The following is a 21,125-nucleotide window of genomic DNA, read 5'->3' as shown; positions in this document are numbered from 1 at the left end:
TTTGATATATAAGTGTTATTTTTCTTAGCTATCTGACATAATTTTACTTTGCTTATGACTTATGAATTAATTTTTTTTGTCGGATGCTTAAATCTTTTAAATAGTAATTTGATAATTAATTCTAATTGTATACTTATTGAATTCAATCAGGTATTTGTTCAATTATTCCTTTAGACCTATTTTATCTTATATATATACATTGGGAGGATGTACTTTTTATTTTTTATTGAGTACAAATTTTTAATTTATAAAAAAATTTTAGCGATTAATTTTAATAAAATGAAAAAGAAAAAGTGAAATAAATAATAAACAATAAATAAATAATTAAATATAGTGGAAGAAAAAAAATTAATTGACACCTTGAGTGAAAAATAAAAAGAGAATATCTGAATATGTGAACGCATCAAAAATTATATTCCAAATAGAGGTCTAGCTATTTCAAATTTCAAAGGCAATGGTGGGAATATAATTTTTATCTTTGGATGATTAAATCTTATTAATTTATAGTGCAATTTACATTATCTTTTTTATTGTATTTTTAAGATTCTATATTAGTAATTATATTAATTCTATGTGATGCACACAGCTTCATGATTCATGTGGCTCCATGAGTTTTTCAACATGGCAGAATCGGTAATTCAATTCAATGCAATTGCGAATAGAATAGTAAAATGTAGACAAACTTTTGGTAATTCCCAAATTATTTAGCATTGAATAAATCAATAGACTTCACAAATTAGTAAATTTATATTTTATAAACGTTTTTTAAAGTTAACTGTTAATAGGAATTTAATTATAAAATTTAATATAGTATAAAAATTTAATTAAAAAAAATATAAAAATTTAATTAAAAATTTAATTAAAAATTTAATAAAACTATAAAAATTGATAGAATAATTAAATCTTAATTTAAAAGTATTTTTTTATTTCTATATTTTAACAATATTGCATAATATATTTATTATTAATATTAGTGTCTTGTCAAATATTTTTTATGTTCATCAATTCATATTTTATTGATTATTTTTATCTAATACCAAAAAATCATAGTTCAATAATTAAAAAAATTTTATAAACAGTATAAAATTAAAGAAAAAACACAAAAATAATTAAAAAAAAACAAAAATTCAAATCAAACAATTATAATATTTTTATATATAAATAATGTCTCTTTTTTATCAAGTAATTATTCAAATATTTTTTATTATTTAATTAGAGAGTTGACCCTCTATAATATTGTATATTTATTTTTTTTAATATAAACAGATTAAATTTATATAATAGGACAACTTTTATTATTGTGTTGTTATTATATAATCTAAAATTTTCACACATACATTAAAAAATTAAATATGGGGCAAACCTATTATTTTATGGGGACATTATATATATAAGTATGTATGTGCTTACAATTTGGTTTTTAAAATTTAGTGGGGGCAACTGTACCCCCACACACATACAAGTAGATCTATTTCTACATATTTGTATGGATAATTTTTATTATCTCAATAAATAATTTGACTAATTTAATTAAATTTATTTAAATTTAGTTATGTAACATCACTATTAAAATATTTGAACCTAATATTTTTTTAATTAATGTGCAAAGTATATTCATATTTTAACCAACCTCGCATTTTTATTAATACCGTACACATAAAATAATATATACAACAATAAATTAATAAGCACAAATACAATTGCATATATAATTGCTATTGTTATATAAATAAACCCCCAACATGTGGGAGTAGAATCACGATGTGAGATGGGTGCAGGGTCAATCCGTCAACGTTATATAAATAGTATTTTTTTTTTTGTTAATTTTTCAAATACAAGCACGTTGTACAGAGATATTGATACAGTCTACCTTTCTTTTACTGACTTGACTTTGGTAAAACAAAAATAGTCCATCAGTTCAAACATATAATCAATAGAAATAATATTTTTATTATTTTCTGTTATACTTTAAAATGTATATTTTTATTAAAGTAGTATATATTTATTTTTTAAAAGATACACATAATATTAAAAAATAGTATAAATAACACACTTCTATAATCACTCTTACATTTGATAGCTTTCTATATGAATATATTGGTTACATAAAATATTAAGAATACCTGTTTATATTTATATTAAAAATATTGAAAGATATAAATAAAAGATAGTAAAATTTACACAATAAAATTTTAATCACTTTTAAAATAAAGATGGTGAAAATATTTGTGTCCACAGACCGCACCTACTACTACTAGGTTTCCTCTATCAACATATATAATGAATTTTCGTGAATAAAAACATTTAAGCTATCTGCTTGGCTACCTTCACATTATTATTACTAATACCAAGGAAAATGGTGAAGCATCAACCTCGTAGCACCTTGGATCTAAGTCTCTGGTGGTTCTTTGGTGTGTTAGCAATAGTAGTGATGGGTCAAAGAAACAGTAGTGGTGCAACAACACTTCCAACAAGAGTAGTGAAAGTGGGAGCGGTGCTTGATGTTGGTGGAGCAATGGTTGGAAAGATTGGTTTGAACAGCATCAGAATGTGTATCCATGATTTCTATGTGTCTCATCCACATTACAAAACTAGGCTCCAACTCATTCTAAGGGACTCCCAAAGAGACATTGTTACTGCTGCTGCTCAAGGTTCGTTCCATCTATTTATCTATATATTCCCTCTTATTATTAGTAGCTTTGCTTTTTTGGTAATACTAGGGGAATAAAAAAAAAACAGAACATTCATTAATTATTACAACGGAAAAGTTTAGGGCCAGCAACTTTGATAAATTCTGGCTAGCATGTAAGAAAAGTGAGTCATTAGATGAAATCTCATATCAATATCACACCATTAAAACCATTATTGATGACTATTTGATGGCTACAAATCACAAAAGTTGCTGCCCTCTAACATTCTTCGGAGTCTTGCTAGGGAGCCAATGGACTATTTGTACAATGTGTATAATTAGGGGTGGCAACGGGGCGGGTTTTTGCTCTACCCGACCCCGCCCCGCCCTACAAAAAACCCGCATGAAACCGCCCCGCCCTACCTGCGGGTAGTAAAATGTTAAACCCTAACCCGCTCCTGCGGGTATCCGCCCCGCCCATACCCGCCCCTATAATTATTAAATCCAACAAATAAAATAAAATTTTAAAAATTATATAACCACCATTTACATACATAGCATAAATTAAAGTAAAAATTTATATATAATATAATATTATTAATTATTTTACTAATTATTTTATATATGTTACATATATTATATATTAAAAATATATATATTTATATATATATATATTATATATACCGGGGCGAGTAGGGGCGGGTCTAGCCTAAACCCGACCCCGCCCCGTCCCGTCCAAGAACCCACCCCGTTAAAATCCGCCCCAGTACGGGGGTGGGTAATTACCCGCCCCGAGCGGGTAGAGGCGGGATGGGTACCCGCGGATTCGGGTAGTGTTGCCACCCTTATGTATAATGGGCTATTGAATTACAAAATGAACATCTCAGATACTATCTAGAATAACCATTCGAGTACTAGGGATAATAAACATCTTCCTAAAAGCTTAAACTGATTTTTGGGTTCACCAAGGATCAAACTCTTGACTTTCGATCTAGGTCATGATACCACTCATCCCAAAAGTTTCAGCTGATGCAAAAAAGTAACACTAATTATTATATCTCTAATACTCCCTAAACCTTCATTGTACACATTGTACAAATAGCTCTTCGTACTTTCCTATAGTATATCTAATCATTGTACACTAAGGTGACTTAGCTTACTGTTTTTTTCACTAGAGTAAGACATATAGGTTCCTACATTAATCAGCTCCGTTATTTTCTATTTTTACGACGATGTAGCTGTGGATCTTATAAAGAATGAGCAAGTGGTAGCTGTGATAGGACCAATCACAACAATGGAAGCCATGTTTGTGATCAACCTCGGAGATAAAGCGCACGTGCCCATTCTCACGTTCTCAGAAATGAGCCCTTCTCTCTTATCACTCCACACCCCATACTTGTTCCAAATTGCACAGAAAGATTATTATTTAACTCAAGTCGAGGCTATAAGCGCCATTGTTCAAGCTTTTGGGTGGAAACAAGTGGTTCCAATATACGTGGACAACGGTTATGGCGAAGGACTCATTGCATCCCTAACCAATTCATTTCAGAAAGCATACATTCGTGTTCCTTATCTCAGCGCCATTGATTTCTCAGCCACAAATGATGTCATTGAGAGAGAGCTCTACAAGCTCATGACTATGCAAACTAGAGTCTTTGTTGTTCACATGACATTCCGTCTTGCCTCTCGTCTCTTCTCCATTGCCAAAGACATTGGAATGATGGATGAAGGTTATGTTTGGATTGTGACTGCTGGAATTGCTAATCTTTTTAACTCATTGGACTCTTCGGTTATGGAATCCATGGAAGGTGTGTTGGGTGTTAGGCCTTATATTCCAAGAACAAAACAGCTTCTTGATTTTAGAGCTCGATGGAAAAGAGAGTTCTTAAGAGACAATCCAACACTTGTTGATGTTAATTTGGATGTTTTTGGAATATGGGCCTATGATGCTACTGCTGCATTAGCCATGGCAGTTGAGAAGCTTGACAACACTGTTTTCGGCTTCACTAATGTGAGCAACAACTCCAACAACGTGACTGATCTTGAAAACTTAGGCGTTTCACGAGACGGCGAGAAGCTGAGGGAAGCTTTATCAAATGTTAGATTCAAAGGTGTTGGTGGTGAGTTCAAAGTAGTGGGTGGTGGGAAGTTAGAAACATCACCATTTGAGATAGTTAATGTGATTGGTAATAGTGAAAGAAACATTGGATTTTGGACACCACAGAAGGGACTAATCAGAGACATGGATGCAAATAATTCAACTTCTAAGGAGAATCTAAGAGCAATTCTATGGCCAGGGGACTCTTACTCTGTTCCAAAGGGATGGGAAATTCCCACAAATGGTAACAAGTTAAAGATAGGAGTCCCAGTAAAAGATAATGGCTTCTCTGAATTTGTGAAAGTAATCCATGATCCTATTACCAATTCTACAAAGGTCACCGGGTTCTGCATTGATGTGTTTAATGCTGTGGTAGAAGCGTTGCCTTATGCCCTTCCATTTGAATTCATTCCATTTGAAAATTCCAACAATGAGATGGCAGGAACATATGATGATTTGATCACCCAAGTTTATTATGAAGTAAGTAAACTGTCTATTACATAATTGAATGAATGCACGTGTAAAACTACTTTACATGTATGTCAAAATTAAATTCTTATTATTCATGAGTTTAATCTGATTGTGAAGCAATGTATGTCTATTGGTGCAGAAGTTTGATGCTGTGGTGGGGGACACAACAATTACGGGAAACAGGTCCAAGTATGTCGATTTCACATTGCCGTACACAGAATCTGGTGTGACTATGGTTGTTCCAGTAAGAGACAATAGAAAGAAGAATGCATGGGCCTTCTTGAAGCCATTGACATGGGACCTTTGGGTAACAATATTTTTTACCTTTGTTTTCATAGGATTTGTTGTTTGGGTACTTGAACACCGAATCAATGAATGTTTTAGAGGGCCTATGCCTTATCAAATTGGCACTAGCTTGTGGTTTTCCTTCTCAACCATGGTATTTTCTCATCGTAAGTCTCTATGTCTACTCACTTTGATTTTGATATATTCTTCTTAATTAAATAATTGCATATATAAAAAGATAAAAACTCATCTGCAGTTTTGGCGAGTTTGACTAAATTGTCATCTAATGATTTTTAATTATCAACCGACAACCTTACATGAAGATAACTACATACGAATTTTCACCGTATGAAAATGTTAACTTTGCCATTATGCAGAAGAGAGAGTGGAGAGCAATTATGGAAGATTTGTGGTGATAGTATGGGTTTTTGTAGTTCAAATTCTGGTTCAAAGCTACACTGCAAGTCTTACCTCTCTCTTAACAGTTGAACGACTACGCCCAGCATTTACAGATGTTCATCAACTCTTAAAGAATCGGTTGAATGTTGGTTATTTGGAAGGTTCTTTTGTTCATGAAATCTTGAAGGATTTGGGGTTCCATGAAAACCAGCTTAAGATATATAAATCTGCAGAAGAATGCAATGATCTCTTCACAAAAGGAAGTGCTAATAATGGCATCGATGCGGCTTTTGACGAAGTCCCTTACGTGATGCACCTTCTTGGAACTTATTGCTCCAAGTATGCCATGGTTGAGCCAAGATTTAAAACTGGTGGCTTTGGCTTTGTAAGTTCCATCTATCCACTGCACCACTTTTTATATATATAATTCAATGACTATTTACGTGAGTTGAGTTTTCACGCGAAAATAATAGTTAAAAATTATTAGATATTAATGTTTAATATCTAATAATTTTTAATTATCATCTTCGTATGAAAAGATTTTTACTAATTTTTTTATTTCTTACATGTAATTGTCTTCGCATGAAAATGAGAATTGAAAATTTTTAGATGAGAGAATAACGGTTCTTGAATTTTTACTAATTTGATGGCTACTCATATGCAATTATCTTCTTATAGAGATAATAGTTTAGAACCTTTACATAATTTATGTGTTCTTAACTTCTTATATATATATATGCTATGTATATTCAGGTGTTTCCAAAAGGGTCACCTCTAGTGGGAGACATATCACGTGCAATCTTGAATGTGAGTGAAGGAGGCAAAATGAGAAGAATTGAGAATGCATGGTTGAATGGAAGCAGTTGTCAAGATTCAAATAACAATGCAGCACAAGTATCTTCTACAAGCCTAGGACTAGAAAGCTTCTGGGGTCTGTTCTTGGTTGTAGGTATTTGTTGCTTATTAGCCCTCGTTATCTTTTTAGCCACATTCATATATCAGCATAGACATATTTTGTTAAACCATAATCTCCCTGATGATAGTAGTTCTATAAGAACACGCATTGGAAAGTTGCTAAATACCTTCCATGAGAGAGATCTAAGCTCCCACACTTTCAAGAAAAGTGATTCAGGCGTAACTTGTAGTCTTACGTCAGCACCAACAAGTGTGTCTTCTTGCCCTCCAATTAGTCCATCTAGTTACACAGGCTCAGGCTTTTCGGGTACTCCAAATACTCAACACAAACCTACACAAGAACCTCCTGTCATTACAACAAAAGGGATACAACCTCTTATTAAGCCACATAGATCCCTCTAGTTCTAACATGATTACCTAATTATCTTGTGTTAACTGTTAAGCAATAAGCACCTTTCTTTTTTTTTGTTCAAATAAATGTCTAAAATTAATTATCCATGGAAAATATGCATGGAGTTAATTAGTTTATCAGCTAACTTTTTTCCCTTTCTGTTTTGAAAACAAGATTAGAATTACCTTTTTCACAGTCGTAGAACATAAATTTGTAGAATTACCTTTTATTTTATATATTTTGTTAAAAACATACTAGTTATTGTTTCTTTTTGAAACAAAATATTATACAATCAAATTTTTTTTGCCCCAATTTATGAAATTCGAGGATCCTTCCCTAATTCCGATTGAATGCCATGGTCATTTAAATCTCCCACAAGTAAAATATGTTTTCAAAGCCTTTGTTTACAAAAAAATCCAAACACAAACATTAAGTGAAGTAGCTCTGGTGCAGGCATGTAAAATGAGGGTTACGGTAATCATAGATCTGATAATCTGAAAATAATAAAAAAAAAACCAACATTATTTTAAGTCTTACTGATGGCTGATTTTTTTAGATATTGGGCAGAGCTTGATGTAACACTTAGTTATTGGATTATATGATATTTTTCAGAATTTTAGAGATGGGACAATTCGCAGAGAGCAAATTAATGCAATAGATTTTTTTAAATTTATCTATACAGTTTAGTTGATTACTTGTAGCTTAAGTAACTAAGATAGTTAATTAGTTAGTTGATGTAACAGTATGCAAGTTAGTTACACTCCATGTGTATATAGTGTACATCTCAATGAAATGATCAATCAATATCGAAACTAAAACACAGAACAAAGACATTTTATTTGTGTCTCAATATATGTGTATATTTTTGTTCTGAAAAAAGAAATTAAAAGGGAGCTCAGTTAGTTTTATTTAGAAATTAAAGCATGAATATTGCGATAGAAACTAACGATGGTGAAGATGAGAACAAAAATGCCGATAATGGTGGAACTGCCTCTCCAAGTGTCACGAAAGTACACCCTCCTAACTGTCCCCATGGTCTTTTTCCAGCCACTCTGGTTGTGGAGTGTGAGTTCTCTTATGACTTTATAGTAGCACGTCTTACTGGAAACCACATGTTTGGAAAGACTCTTCACCAGATTCACCACTTCCTTATTACTCACCTGTTCTCGAAAAATGCATCCTTTTTCCACCAACAACTCTACATCTTCTTTGGTGTGAATGAGAGAGTCCAACAGAGACACATAGTTGGTGATGAAAGGTTCATCCGAATAATGGTCCTGCTCAAAAGCCATTAAGTTCTTGAGAACACATATTGTTCCCTTATCAACTTTCAACCGTGGGAACATCAATAGAGCTTTGAAACTCTTGAACCATGATGGCAAGCAACCCAAGCAGAGTAAGTAGCCATTGAATGGCTTCTTCATCTTGAATGTTATGTCAATCAGTCTTCTATCACCAACGCACTCAAAGCTTACCCCAGCCTCATACAACTTGCTTGCGCTCACTTGCAAATTTTCTTGCTTTATAAACAATTCTAAGCTCCATTCCGGAAGACAACACCTCCTAACAAAATCAACAAAATGATGAGCTGCCTTATTGTCCCTTTTTGAATATTCCGCATACAGATAAAGAGATCCAAAATAATGGTGGGTAAGTTCATGAAAATCTTTACAAGGAGTTGCAACTTTATGATAGAGTTCCTCCAACACATACAATGGAAGCTGATTCTCAAGAAGCAGCAAGTCCCTCTGGATACCTTTTGTAATATGATTGGTTAACATACATCGATGTTCAAATTCCCACTCACTCAGAAAGTGCTCTACGATGAACACAGCATCTAGCAGCACTATTTCCACAAATTTCTCATTGCTTATCTCTGGGAACTTCTGTGCATAACTCTGCCTTATTGTTTGTACTTGACTTTCGAGGAAACATTTGTATTTCTTCATGGCTTCGTCGTTTGAGACACGCTTCCAGAAGTGCAGCAAGTACCTGTACTTTAGCTTTTGCATTCCCTTCAGCTCTTCTTTGTCGAAGTGAATGGGTCCTATTGAGATCCACTGAGGGGTGAAAGCTTCTTCATCCATCTTCCTAAGTTTGGAAGGAACTGTGTAGATCATGCACACATCAGATATTGGAGTCAATTCTTCTTCAAGGTCTTCAACATCGATCACGTGTTTAACCATCTCCAATGTTGAATCAGTAGCATCAGTGGTAGCAGTCGTCATCTTGCTCCAACTAATTAACCAAACTTCACTTCTTATGTTCCCTACAGCAGTGGACCAAAAGGATCACTTTAAATTAGAAACCAAAAATGAAGAAAAGATTTTAGTTTTGAAAACTGATTTTATATTTGTGTATGTATAAATATATTTGATATTTAATTCACTTTCAATATTTATTTTATATATATATATATGACTAATTTAGTGACTAATTATTATTAGTGTATACTTAATATGGCTGAAATATAAAATTTACATGTAGAGATATATAAAGTTGTTTAGTGAAAGACACCAAAATAAAGACAGATCAAATTTTTATATTGGCTAAAATAATAAATTTTGTTGATGATATAATCTTGTTATTTTATATATATAATGTTAAATTTTGAATCTCATGTTTTATGTAATACATGAATACAAACATCACTAGGAAAAAAAAAGTTAAAATAAAGATATTCAATTAGAGAAAAGTTTAGGGTCAACAAATTTTTTTTTGGCCAATATTTTTAGTTATTTATCTAATATTATTAGTTTAATAATTTAACAACATAATTTTTGGCCTACCTAATTAGTAATTATAAATCTTATTGACCATTTAGCATTTTTAGTTCAATTACACTGGATTTGGTTTTGATAATAAGATAAGACAAGACAAAATACTAAAAACAGGACACAGAAAATATAAACACAAAAATTAATATTTTTGTATTTTATTTAGTAGTGAATTGAATATAAGATAGAACAAATAATAAAAAATTTATTTTATTTTTATTTTTTCACATAAAATTTAGAATAAAAAATATAATTATAAACATTTGATAGTGATAAAAAAATAAAAAAAGTTATGTATCTGTTCAGTAACTCTCTGTCTTTTCTTTTCTGTAAAATAGAATGCAAAATACACTAATTTAGTGTCTCAAAATACAATATCTTTATTCATGTCTCAGTGTCTTGTCTTCGTAAAGAATAGGATAAGACAAAACCAGAGAACAAGATACAAAAGACATAGAAACAAAAATTAGTGTTTTTTATTTTATTTGGTGATAAACTGAAATAAATTATGAAAGTCAAATTTTTTTTATTCAAAAAATTTAAAAAATATATATATAATAATAAAAAATAGAGTTTAGCTAATATGTGTTTTAAGAGCACATGATAAGTTTATTATTAGTGAAATTTTTATTTAAAATATAAAAAATTCAAGTTTTTAATGTATTTATTTTATCTTTATTAAATGAAAATATTTTAAAATTAAAAAAATAAAAAATAAAAAATAAATTATATTCTGTATTTTTTATGTTAATGAATTATAGTTCAAATAGCATAGTCTTTCCATACTCATTTAAGATTGCGAGTTCGTATCTCCCTATCTTTGATTAAAAAAAAATGTCTTTTTTTTTTTTTTTTTACAAGAGGGTACTTTATGTATGTGAGTCCCAACCAATTTGTTATGCTATAAAAGACATGAATAAAACAAGGAAAGAAAAGAAAAAAGGCGAGGAAATGAAATTAAGTAAATCATTTAACCAAACACAGCCTTTATGTGTACTCATAGATCAGATGTGAAACATAACATATCAGAAAGAAATCACTTGATGATATGGCAAAAACACTTAGGACAATTGTTTAATTACCTTTCCATGGTGTAGTATAGAATCTCTTGCATTTCTAGATCTGAATATAAGAGAACATTTTAACTAAAAAGGCTTTTTTTTTTTTTGGTGAATGACTAAAAGGCTTTAACTAACCTACCCCACTTCTAAATTATATTATACAAATTAAAGAAATTGTCAATTAGTACAGAAAAGAGAAAACATATATATGGAAAAATCACAAGACAATCATCAAAATCAAAGAAATAGAATGGACATAACATGGTGAGATTGGTGATGAATATAGATTAAGAACCTGTTTTGTAGGAATAAGTCAAAGTTTCCAAGTGCTCTTGATCAGTAATGGCAAAGATGAGTTGCAACTTGCAAGTGAGAGGGAGCAGCTATGAGAGTCAAAGAAGATTTTAAAAAATGAGAAGAATCTGATAAAACTCATTTAGCTAGGCTTCACATTATTGTTTATATAGAACATTCTAAAATCACTTAACTCAACCATAATTAAGCTGGTTAGATTACCAAAAAAAAAAAAAGCTGGATAACTCTGGTTCCAACAACCAGAGATGAAGGGTTTCAAGTTTTTAATCAATTTAAAAATAATTAATTATCTCTCGGTTCTATTTTTAAAATATTTACATTTGTATTTCGTTTTTTATCTTCAAATTTTAGTTGTATTATTTTATTTTATTAATTTTGGTATCCACCATTCTTTATTATTATTATTATAATAACCAGTGGTAACTTTCATTCTATTTTTTAATCAGGGACGACAAACTTGGATCTTATAATAATATTTGTAGCTGACTTGACCATGTTCACTTCTATATTGTAATTCACATGCAGTAGGTAGGACTATGTTATATATCTATCATGTTAACCTACGGATAAATAGATGAAATGACAAGTATGTATATAACAACCTGATGTATTAAAATGAAGAATGACCATGAATATACAGTGAAAATTGGATGAATAGTGTGTAGATCGGTGAACTTAATTGAGTGGGTTGTGGGTCCTGTGATAGGTGAAGGGAGACTAAAGAAATGGACTATATATGTATACATAAATCTAATTTATAAATGGATTTGAGAATTTGAGATGGAATAGTGTTTTAATATAGTGGTTGTTTTTGAAAATTTAGTTGTCTGATTTATATTTAATGCAATTTGAAAATTTTTAAGATAAAACTAAAATAAAATAAAATATAAGAATATTTTTTAAATTTTTAACAAATTTAAAAGACAAAAAAATATACATTACATAATACATAATCATAATTAACTTCACATATATCTATATATTCACACGACAAAGAACAAGTAAATAAGTGCACATATATTATACTGCTAACTATGACTCCAAGTTAAGAAAATAATGAACCTGATGAAAGCTAATGTGGTTTTGGTCAACAAGCTATGGGCTCATCAAATTCTTAATAATAATGTAGACCCTTTTCGTTAGCTATAATGCATAGACAGCAATGATGAATAAAATAATTAAATTTATGTCCAGAACCTACTAATATGACCCACAGGTGCAAAAATAAATAAAATGTGGACAATGAGGTCACAAGGAAACGCAATAGTCATGCGGTCATATACCACCAACAATGCGTTTAAATTCATTTATGATAAGGATATATCAAAAATTAATTATTTATATAAAATATATATTAAAAATAAATTAAATAATACAAACAGTGACCAAACAAAGAGGTCTAAAGTGAGCATGATCCTTTCAATTTTTTTTAAAAAATTATTATTATATATAATATGTATATCATTGATTAACTATATGTATGTTAACATATTAAACCTAAGAAATTATAGGTAAACAGTTCAATATGTATAATGTATATTGCAATATAGCAATAGCAAGTAGTTTTTAAAAAGAAAATCGTATAAATGTATTATATATGAATATGTAATAAATTTGAAATAAATATAAGCCAAAATAAAATAATAAGTTAGTTTATTGATTACCCAAGATCTAATATAACAGTATATAACAGGATAAAATATATTTTGTTGTTAAAGTTTGTTAAAAAAAAATATTTTTAAGTTTTATTTTTAAATTTAGTTTTGATGCACTATCAGAGTAAAGTAATTTTACATATGCATCCAATCATATAATACCACATTAGTAAAATAACTACCTTTCATATTAATCGCGTGAATGTTTATCCAAAAGAATGAATATGATTGCATGATTGTGTAAAACTTTTTACACTATCAGTTTATCAAAATTAAACTTTTTATTTTATTTTAATTTTATCTCAGAAATTTTCGATTTAGATCAAATATACCATTAACAACTAATTTTTTAAAAAATTTAAAACCAATTTAATAATAATTTCACAAAAACTATCTTTAATATAAATAAATTAAATATATAATTGTTATGCATTATTATTAGATTAGTCCTAAACTTCTAAAAATTTAACTGATAGATATATATTTAATATAAATAAAAAAAATTTTAGACAAAATTAAAATAAAATAAAATTTAACTTTTTTTTAATTTTTAATAAATTTCGAAAACAAAAAATATAAGTTATCTTACGGGATACATAATACATAGTCATAATTAACTTCACATATATCTATATATATTCACATTACAAAAAACAAGTAAAATAAGTGCACATATATTATACGGCTAACTATGACTCCAAGCTATGAAAGTAAAAAAAGCTAATGTGTGTTCAAGCTAAGCAAATTCTCAGTTTCACGTCGCTGGATCTGTTGGTAATTAGTAATGGACAAAAAAATCTACCGATAAATAATTACTAACAAGATTTATACTATTAAATTTATTCCATCACTAAATCTAATAATATTTAACGATTTTTTTGTAGTGCGAGTATCTAAAATTTCTAACGACTGATAAACACTACAAAACTGCTGTGCAAATACTTTGTTACCTCAAGAAAGCCCCAGTTGTCGCAGGTCTCTTTTTCCACTTAGCACTGATCTCAGCCTCACTGGGTTTGTAAATGCCGATTGGACAATTTGTTCAAATACTGGCTAATGCTTCTTCCTAAGGACCACTTAATCTTTTAAGAGAGTAACTAGATTGAGAACCTTTATTTTATTTTTTTTCTATTAAAAAAAAAACTAGAGAATAAAAATATGTACATATTATTGTTATGGTGTTATTTTTCTTTTTAATATATTATTTTGTTTTCATTAAAAAAATTATATTGAGATTAAATTGTGTTATTATTAAAGTATTTATAGAATAGAATGATCCTCGCCACTACACCAAACCCGGCAGATAGCAGCGGTTATGGCAAGGATTAGCAGCGGTTTTTAACAGCGGCCAAACGGATAGCAGCGGTTGAAATATCCGCTAAAAGATAGCGTGCGGCTAAACCGTTTACAGCGGTTAACAACAACCGCTGGAACAACTGCTGTAAAATGATATTTTGCTGCGGTATAGTTTTGCTGCAATTTTTTCCGCTACAAAACCGTAAAAATATGACTGCCTGGAGATGGCAGCGGTTGTTAACCGCTGCAAAATACTATCCGTTGAGTTATTCTGTTAAGATATAGCAGCGGATCTAAAACCGCTGCCAAATGTTGAGTTACACTTTTTTTTTAAAAAAACCCGAATTTACACTAAAATATGCCAATTCTTTTATTCTTTATATGTTCTTCAACTCAGTTGTGTTAACGTATTAAAATAACTAACAGCGAATCAAACTATAAATTACGAAACAAAACAAAAATATATGCAAAAGTGAATCATTATAATAGTCATTTGAATTCATTGCATCAATGACTGTAAAATACGAATAGAGTCACCAGAATAAAAAACTACAAATAAATATCTCGAAAGTCATTATGATAGTGAAAAATTAGAGAGTATTCAGATTCCAACATTGATAATTCAGATCAGTAGCTGCCTGCACATCATCTCGCATGGGATGAAGTTGGTGCACTTGTCAAAGAATCCAGACCTGCAGCTATCTCAGGTGGCAAATTACCTCCTTGTTGCTGAACTATGTATGTTAATAAATTTCCCATAGTCTGTATTTTTGCCTTCCCTTCTGCTGCCTCTGCCTCCATTCTCTGTTTAGTTGCCTTTTCCTCTGCTGCCTCTGCCTCCATTCTCTGTCTCTTTGCCTTTTTCTCTGCTGCTGCTGCCTTCAGTTCTGCTGCCTCCGCCTTCAATTTTGCTGCCTCCGCCTTAAGTTTTACAATCTCCATCTGATACTCCTCAATCTGTACATCGTAGTCAGACTGCTGTGGAATGTTACGAAAAACCTGACTGGGACATGGACCAAAACCGAGTCCACGAACTCTTCCTGGGTGCTCCTTCCCAAGCACTTGTGCAAGGGAATCATTCTGTGAAAATTCCTTGCTGGAGGGGTCTTGGCTCTCAATAAGTTCAATTGCTTCCTGCAAACATGTGAAATCCGAATTTACACTAATTTAAATTCAATGGTAGTAATTGCAAAAAGAAATTTGAAAAAGTAAAGAAGATGATTTACCCCAACCAGACGCGCATTTTCATTCATATACGAACCATTCTTTTTCTTATGACTCATGGTCCATCCCTCTCCTCTACCAATAGGTCTTCCCTGTCGTAGCTCCTATAACAATGATCAACACACAATCATATAACAGACAACACTATAATATCAGAAACATGTCACCATTCTGGAACTGAATTTAAATTCATTACTTCTTCGTGTCTCTTTCTTGCCATCGTTTTCGAACCTCCGGTGTGTGTGTACAGTTGTTTCGAACGATTAGCGGCATTTTTTTACACTTCTCCTACACACAAAACGACAAACATAAATGTTATCGAGATAAAGTATTACACTTTTAATGGTTCTATAAGTCAGGCATGTACAACTTCAGGAAACACAAAAAAGGATAAGGTGACAAACTTTTTGGTAGTAGTTTTTCCACTACCACAATAAATTCAGCATATTTAGTAGTAATTCATAACGATTTATATTAGAAAACAACGAAATATCAACTAAATATTTGTTACCTGTGTGTCCTCATCCAACCGATATTCAAGAAACTTTCTCCAGTGAGAAGCCCTATTCCTGCTGGCTTACGCTTGAGGTTTTCCGCAAAAGTCAGTTCTTCGTCATAAACCTTATGGAACAAATGATTTCTTGTGTTCCTCCAAGAACTTCCTATTCTTTTTACAATTCCCCGCTTTATGATCCCTCTTCCATCGTCTTCATAGTGGAAGACTCGCTACAAATAGTTCAGATGATAAGATATTCTATATAAAAATCTGTACAGTCAATATCATCTGTGTGCATCTTAATCTCTCCTTGTAGTGTTCATTTAATAGATAAAAAAAAGCATTTTAAACTAAGCATTGGTAACGCCTTGCTTTATAAAAGAAATACTAAATATTACCTTAAACTGGTCAAAGGCATGCTCCTTGGAAGCCTTGCTCATTGTCTTCCAACTTTTTTCAGAAATTGGTAATTGTTGAAAATCAGACGCCAATGTCCCCAAGAACCCGCTCAATAGGCCCGCTGCCTGACCAACTTGTTGCAACTCTCTGTTATGGTTTAGCACGATCTTCTTTCCAGGAGGAATTGCTAATGCCTCCTTAACAGTCAGCTCCATACAATAAGTCACACCATTTTCTAACATAGGGAATGAACTTTAAATGTTAGTTTACTCAGCGAATTAGAATGCACGGAGAAGAGTAATTACACTTTCTAAGAAACTAGCATCAACAAAATACCTATGACATCAACAACCCAATAATCGGTGTCCTTTTTTTTGCCGTTGGCATTGCCTTGGCGTTCAACTTCACGTGCAGCAAATAAATCGTCCACATGGTCATCGAACGACTCGACCTCATCCATATCCGGGTCATAGTCTTCATCTTCTGAATGGTCATCCACAACTTCATGTAAATCCAGACGCTTTTTATTTGTCGCAGGAGTTCCAGCGTCCCGAATGTCACTTGACGAAGCCAGCCGTGCTTCATTGCGTGGTGGTCTAAACGGTCTAGCGTTAACCCGGGATTGTCGACCACCATTGTCGGAATGCGGAGGTGGAGGCACTCTAGCACGTCGCTGTGCACTAGAAGTATTTGCACCCGTATCATGTGTTCCATCCGTGTGCTAAAATCAAAGTAGTTAGTAAATCAACCAATTTTTTTTAGTATTCCCGCAAATTATAATGAATAACAGTCTATCCTTAAAGGCAAATGAACATTTGATCTAAGTTGTGCATTAAATAATTCACCGGTGTAGCCTGTGTTTGACTATCAGGGGCAGCTACAGGTCCGGCTGCAGTACCAACAGTGTACCGAGGTTTCCTTGGCATTTTACTTTTCCTTTACACAAAACATGGTCATTAGACAATTAGCAAGATAACAACAACGTAAAACTCAATAGTGCACAATGATTACATCAATTACATGAATCAAGTTTCAAACAAAACAGTGCACTAATTAACAATTTTAATGTCTTAATAGTAATAAATACATGAAAGTAATTAATTAAAAAAAGTGCTGTTATCAACTTTTAAAGGTGCTAATATAGGAGACAAACTTGGTTCTCTTAAATATGACATGACAAAAATTTTTTATCCCCAAAAAATAAGTCTCCAATTGATGTGAGAAATTAATGAAACTGCGACCTATAATTATATCAAAACAAATCGAGCATTACTGTAGTTTGTACATAGAATCATACGACCTCTAAACATCTATCACATTAAGTTTTCCCTAAACAATTCGTGTCCAGTTTTGAGGCCTTAATCCAAACCAGTAGGGGTAAGAGTCATTGAATATTGATAGTTACTCAACTTTTGCATAGCGACAATTTTTAGAAGTAAATCTAATTAATTTTGTAAATTTTTGGTAGCGTAGTAACAGGGCTATCTTGCTTGTAAAGCAACACATCATCAAGAACCAAAGGGAGAAAAATTAAGTATCAATACATGTGGGGCATTGCAATTTCAGCTTTAGACAACAAAATTAATACAATATTAAGTAAAAAATCTACATGCATGAGACCTCAAATATTTTAACACTAAAGACACCAAAGCAAGAATGTTGAATGACTCAGTATTAGTTTCATTACAGATTACATATACAGGATTATTTCTTCCTTCCTGCCCGTACTACGTACCTTTATGGCCTGTGGGATAAAACACACATTCAAGTTCGGATGAGAGCTCCTAAAACCAACAGCCTGCAAATCAGATTTCTATTTTGAATCAATGTTTGATAGGTGTTTTAGTAAAATAAAACCCTTTTAGATAAGGATAAATTCGAGAATATATTATCATACACTTTTCTGCACATATTAAGAATTAATTCAGGTGTGTTTGACTATGCAAAGGAATCGGTTACTACTGTGTATTATATTTTAATGTCATATGATACTATATTCATTTTATTAAAAATGCCTTGATTTTTATACTCTTAACCCTCCCTGTCCAACCCAAAGGAAGAAGCAAATCCAACAAAAGAAAAACGAAGCTTATAATTGGAATGTAATTTTTATGTGGAAAGAATTAAAAAAACAAAAAAATAGATCAACATAAACAAAAGGAACAATAAGGAACAGCAAAATTCCAGAGCTCCAGCTCAATAAAAAGCAGCATAGGACTTAAACAAAAAAATAGAAGAAATTAACTACCAAGAACAATCAAATATTGGCGTCAATGGATGAATGATTAATAATAATAAAATGTTAGCAGGTTCTTAAAGTATAAAAACAGAATCACAGATTAGTGGTTGGAGACAGAACTAAGAATGAAACTCATTTAAGAAAAAATGCAACTCAAACTCACAAAACCAATAATCCCAGCAACAATATCTCATATATCTGAACAAAAGGCATTTCAAAATCAAGAATAGCATTATAGCATCATGAAAATCACGCAAAACAGCAATTCGTACTATGAGTACAAGTTTGGAGTGAGCATTACAAAATTGGGATCAGCTCTCTGATAACTGCAAACAAGTGAAACAAAGTGTAAGTACATGTACAAGCTTACCACTGTGAGGTACAATTTTAGAAAGAGAAGCAAAAAGCTGAAAGCAATTCTCATTTTTATAACAGAAAACCAGCATGTCTACTAAAAGTGATACTTTATTAGGAGATAATTTAATTGAATTGAAAAAAAATCAAATTTTGCAAAGAAAGTAACCTGGCTTCTCGAAGACTTTCACTTTGAATACCAAACCCGAATTGTACTTTACCATCGGCACGATCCCTTGTGGCTGCGGGGAAAAAAAAAAGAAGAGGACGTCCTCAGCACTTCAAATCCAATACAACTATACAAGGATGACAACTTCCTCGCAAGAAAGTTAGCAAACAAGGACCCTCCCCTAACCCAAAATAAACGGTGAAAAGAATTACTCTCGTAGTTTCGATTGCCACCAATTAGCCTATACTCTAATTCTAAATCAATACTTTCAGGGCACAGATGATCATATCAAAATGTTTGAAAATATAACAAACGTTTAAATAATAAGTATAGTCTAGACTAACATACCAGTTTAATTTAATTTATATTAAATATTTTAAGAAGTATTAAATTTAAATTAAATATTGTAATATGACTATCTATGTCAGCCTAAACAATGTTTACGACAGAGCTGGGATAAGTAGAGTATAAATACAAAGCAAATCATTCGGATAGAAATGTCAGTGTCACAGCATCAGATTCTGTTACCCCATATCCAATAAAGCACACATGCAAAGGGAACATAAGCATGATTGAACAGAAAAACCCCACTATAGGCACCTGAAATGCTGAAAGTGAAAGAAGGTTTCCACCATGACTTGAATGCAAGTGCCAGTGATGAGCTACTAGGTCCAACTTTTGCCTGAAACTATGAGACAAAAAATACTTGAGTGATTTCTATTTACTCAAAAGAAAACTATGTAACATTGCATATTGTTTTACCTTCAGCAAGAAGTTTTTATTGGCTTGCCAGGATGCACCAATTTGAAAAGTGGAGTCGGAGATATTGTTTGCTGCTATTGCATCATCAACACTTTACACCAAAAAAATAAAATAAAAAAGATTCACCACATTAGCACACATGTATAAAAGCTTTGAATATACTTGTTAAGCCAAAAATAATACCTTGTTTGTAGCTCAAACCCAAGATCAATGTAGTTTGTAATTCCAACAACTGAATTCTATTCTAATGAATTTTTCACCTGTTCAGTTCAAGTAAAGTATACGATTTCAAAGTATGATTTATTCTGATTCAACAAGAACTTAAATCCATAAATTTACCAATTACTACAACTCACATTTTTTAGTAAAACCTCAATAACATTAGTAAGGGCAAACTTTTAACAAGAATTATTAATCATGGATGGAATTTTGCAGCACAAAGGTAAACTCTATCTAATTGTAAGTCAAGGAAACTGCACCCAAAATATATACAGGCCAATATCTTGCAGTGACGCCAAACTCAGCAACTTATGAAAACTTTAGTCACATTTGTATCCCAAGATAATATACAATGCAATTTGGCACCTTACCACACACAAAATGAGGCTACTTCCATGATTTTACCTGTGACCTCGAGATCACAAGGTAGCAAACTTATCATTGTGTCAAGACTCACCCTTTTATATTAATGCGGAAATAAAATTTTGTATATCTTCAGAGAAATGTACTACACAACATAATTAGTTGCCTTATATTTATCCAAATAAAAAAATTAAATATTAACAAATTTGTGGTTAATTAAACAAGTACAACAGATTTTTTATATATTTCTGTGAATTTCATTTTTTAGTCCATTTTGTATTTTTTTTTGCATAAATTTTTTGAGCATATCGTAGTATTTGAAATGTTAGCAGAAAAGGAAAAACGAATTGACTAATATATATATATGCTGCGTTCGGGAAGGATGAATCGCTCCCGAAAAGGAATCTATTGATTCTCTCGTCGCCGTAGTAAATAGTAGAATAGAGAAAATCGAATTTGTTTCTTCGTCTTTACAAAAAATAGGAGGAATTCACTAATTTAATTAATTAAAATAAACTGTAATAACCGCATGGATAAGCTCACACTAACCCGTCAATTTGAGATCCAATTCGCGATTTTCCTTGGGAAGTATCGGGAAGGAATTGGAA

General features: G+C 31.5%; 3 protein-coding genes and 1 long non-coding RNA gene across 5 annotated transcripts; 1 reads left to right on the top strand and 3 right to left on the bottom strand.

Moving 5' to 3' along the window:
• The first annotated feature begins 2,331 nt into the window (after positions 1-2,331).
• On the top strand, positions 2,332-7,333 carry LOC107626767 (glutamate receptor 2.8-like). Of its 2 annotated transcripts, none has more exons than XM_088503937.1 (5): positions 2,332-2,651; positions 3,868-5,207; positions 5,338-5,650; positions 5,969-6,267; positions 6,636-7,333. In XM_088503937.1, exons 1-5 carry the CDS (start codon positions 2,357-2,359, stop codon positions 7,197-7,199), a joined length of 2,811 nt encoding a protein of 936 aa, XP_088360063.1. In that variant the 5' UTR covers positions 2,332-2,356; the 3' UTR covers positions 7,200-7,333. The 2 variants fall into 2 exon arrangements, with proteins under 2 accessions (XP_088360063.1, XP_088360062.1); XM_088503936.1 differs by having other exon boundaries at positions 5,861-6,267.
• A 668-nt stretch (positions 7,334-8,001) lies between these two features.
• On the bottom strand, positions 8,002-11,448 carry LOC107624803 (UPF0481 protein At3g47200). The gene is made up of 2 exons (XM_088505259.1): positions 11,322-11,448; positions 8,002-9,457 (listed from the first exon to the last, which is right to left on the bottom strand). The coding sequence occupies exon 2, from the start codon at positions 9,414-9,416 to the stop codon at positions 8,094-8,096; it is 1,323 nt and encodes a 440-aa protein (XP_088361385.1). The 5' UTR covers positions 9,417-9,457; positions 11,322-11,448; the 3' UTR covers positions 8,002-8,093.
• A 3,489-nt stretch (positions 11,449-14,937) lies between these two features.
• On the bottom strand, positions 14,938-15,575 carry LOC110267441 (uncharacterized). Its single transcript, XM_021113019.2, has 2 exons — positions 15,519-15,575; positions 14,938-15,426 (listed from the first exon to the last, which is right to left on the bottom strand). Exons 1-2 carry the CDS (start codon positions 15,573-15,575, stop codon positions 14,938-14,940), a joined length of 546 nt encoding a protein of 181 aa, XP_020968678.2.
• Positions 15,576-19,173: 3,598 nt separating this feature from the next.
• Positions 19,174-20,136, bottom strand: LOC107628158 (uncharacterized). Its single transcript, XR_001617620.3, has 4 exons — positions 20,119-20,136; positions 19,936-20,026; positions 19,774-19,855; positions 19,174-19,246 (listed from the first exon to the last, which is right to left on the bottom strand). It is a non-coding gene; the product is annotated as an uncharacterized LOC107628158 (long non-coding RNA).
• Between the last annotated feature and the right edge of the window lie 989 nt (positions 20,137-21,125).

This window comes from Arachis ipaensis, chromosome B2 (assembly GCF_059453495.1).
Source record: "Arachis ipaensis isolate K30076 ecotype BB chromosome B2, ASM5945349v1, whole genome shotgun sequence".
NCBI lineage: Eukaryota > Viridiplantae > Streptophyta > Magnoliopsida > Fabales > Fabaceae > Arachis > Arachis ipaensis.
The sequence above is the reverse complement of the archived record's forward strand: the minus strand, read 5'-3'. Positions and strand labels throughout refer to the sequence as shown.

Coding starts and splice junctions, on each gene's coding strand:
- LOC107624803 (XM_088505259.1), bottom strand. CDS start 9,416: ATGACGACTGCTACCACTGATGCTACTGATTCAACATTGGAGATGGTT.
- LOC110267441 (XM_021113019.2), bottom strand. CDS start 15,575: ATGAGTCATAAGAAAAAGAATGGTTCGTATATGAATGAAAATGCGCGT. Junction 15,427..15,518: donor AAAATGCGCGTCTGGTTGGG/GTAAATCATCTT, acceptor ACATGTTTGCAG/GAAGCAATTGAACTTATTGA.
- LOC107626767 (XM_088503936.1), top strand. CDS start 2,357: ATGGTGAAGCATCAACCTCGTAGCACCTTGGATCTAAGTCTCTGGTGG. Junction 5,208..5,337: donor TCACCCAAGTTTATTATGAA/GTAAGTAAACTG, acceptor CTATTGGTGCAG/AAGTTTGATGCTGTGGTGGG. Junction 6,268..6,635: donor AAACTGGTGGCTTTGGCTTT/GTAAGTTCCATC, acceptor ATGTATATTCAG/GTGTTTCCAAAAGGGTCACC.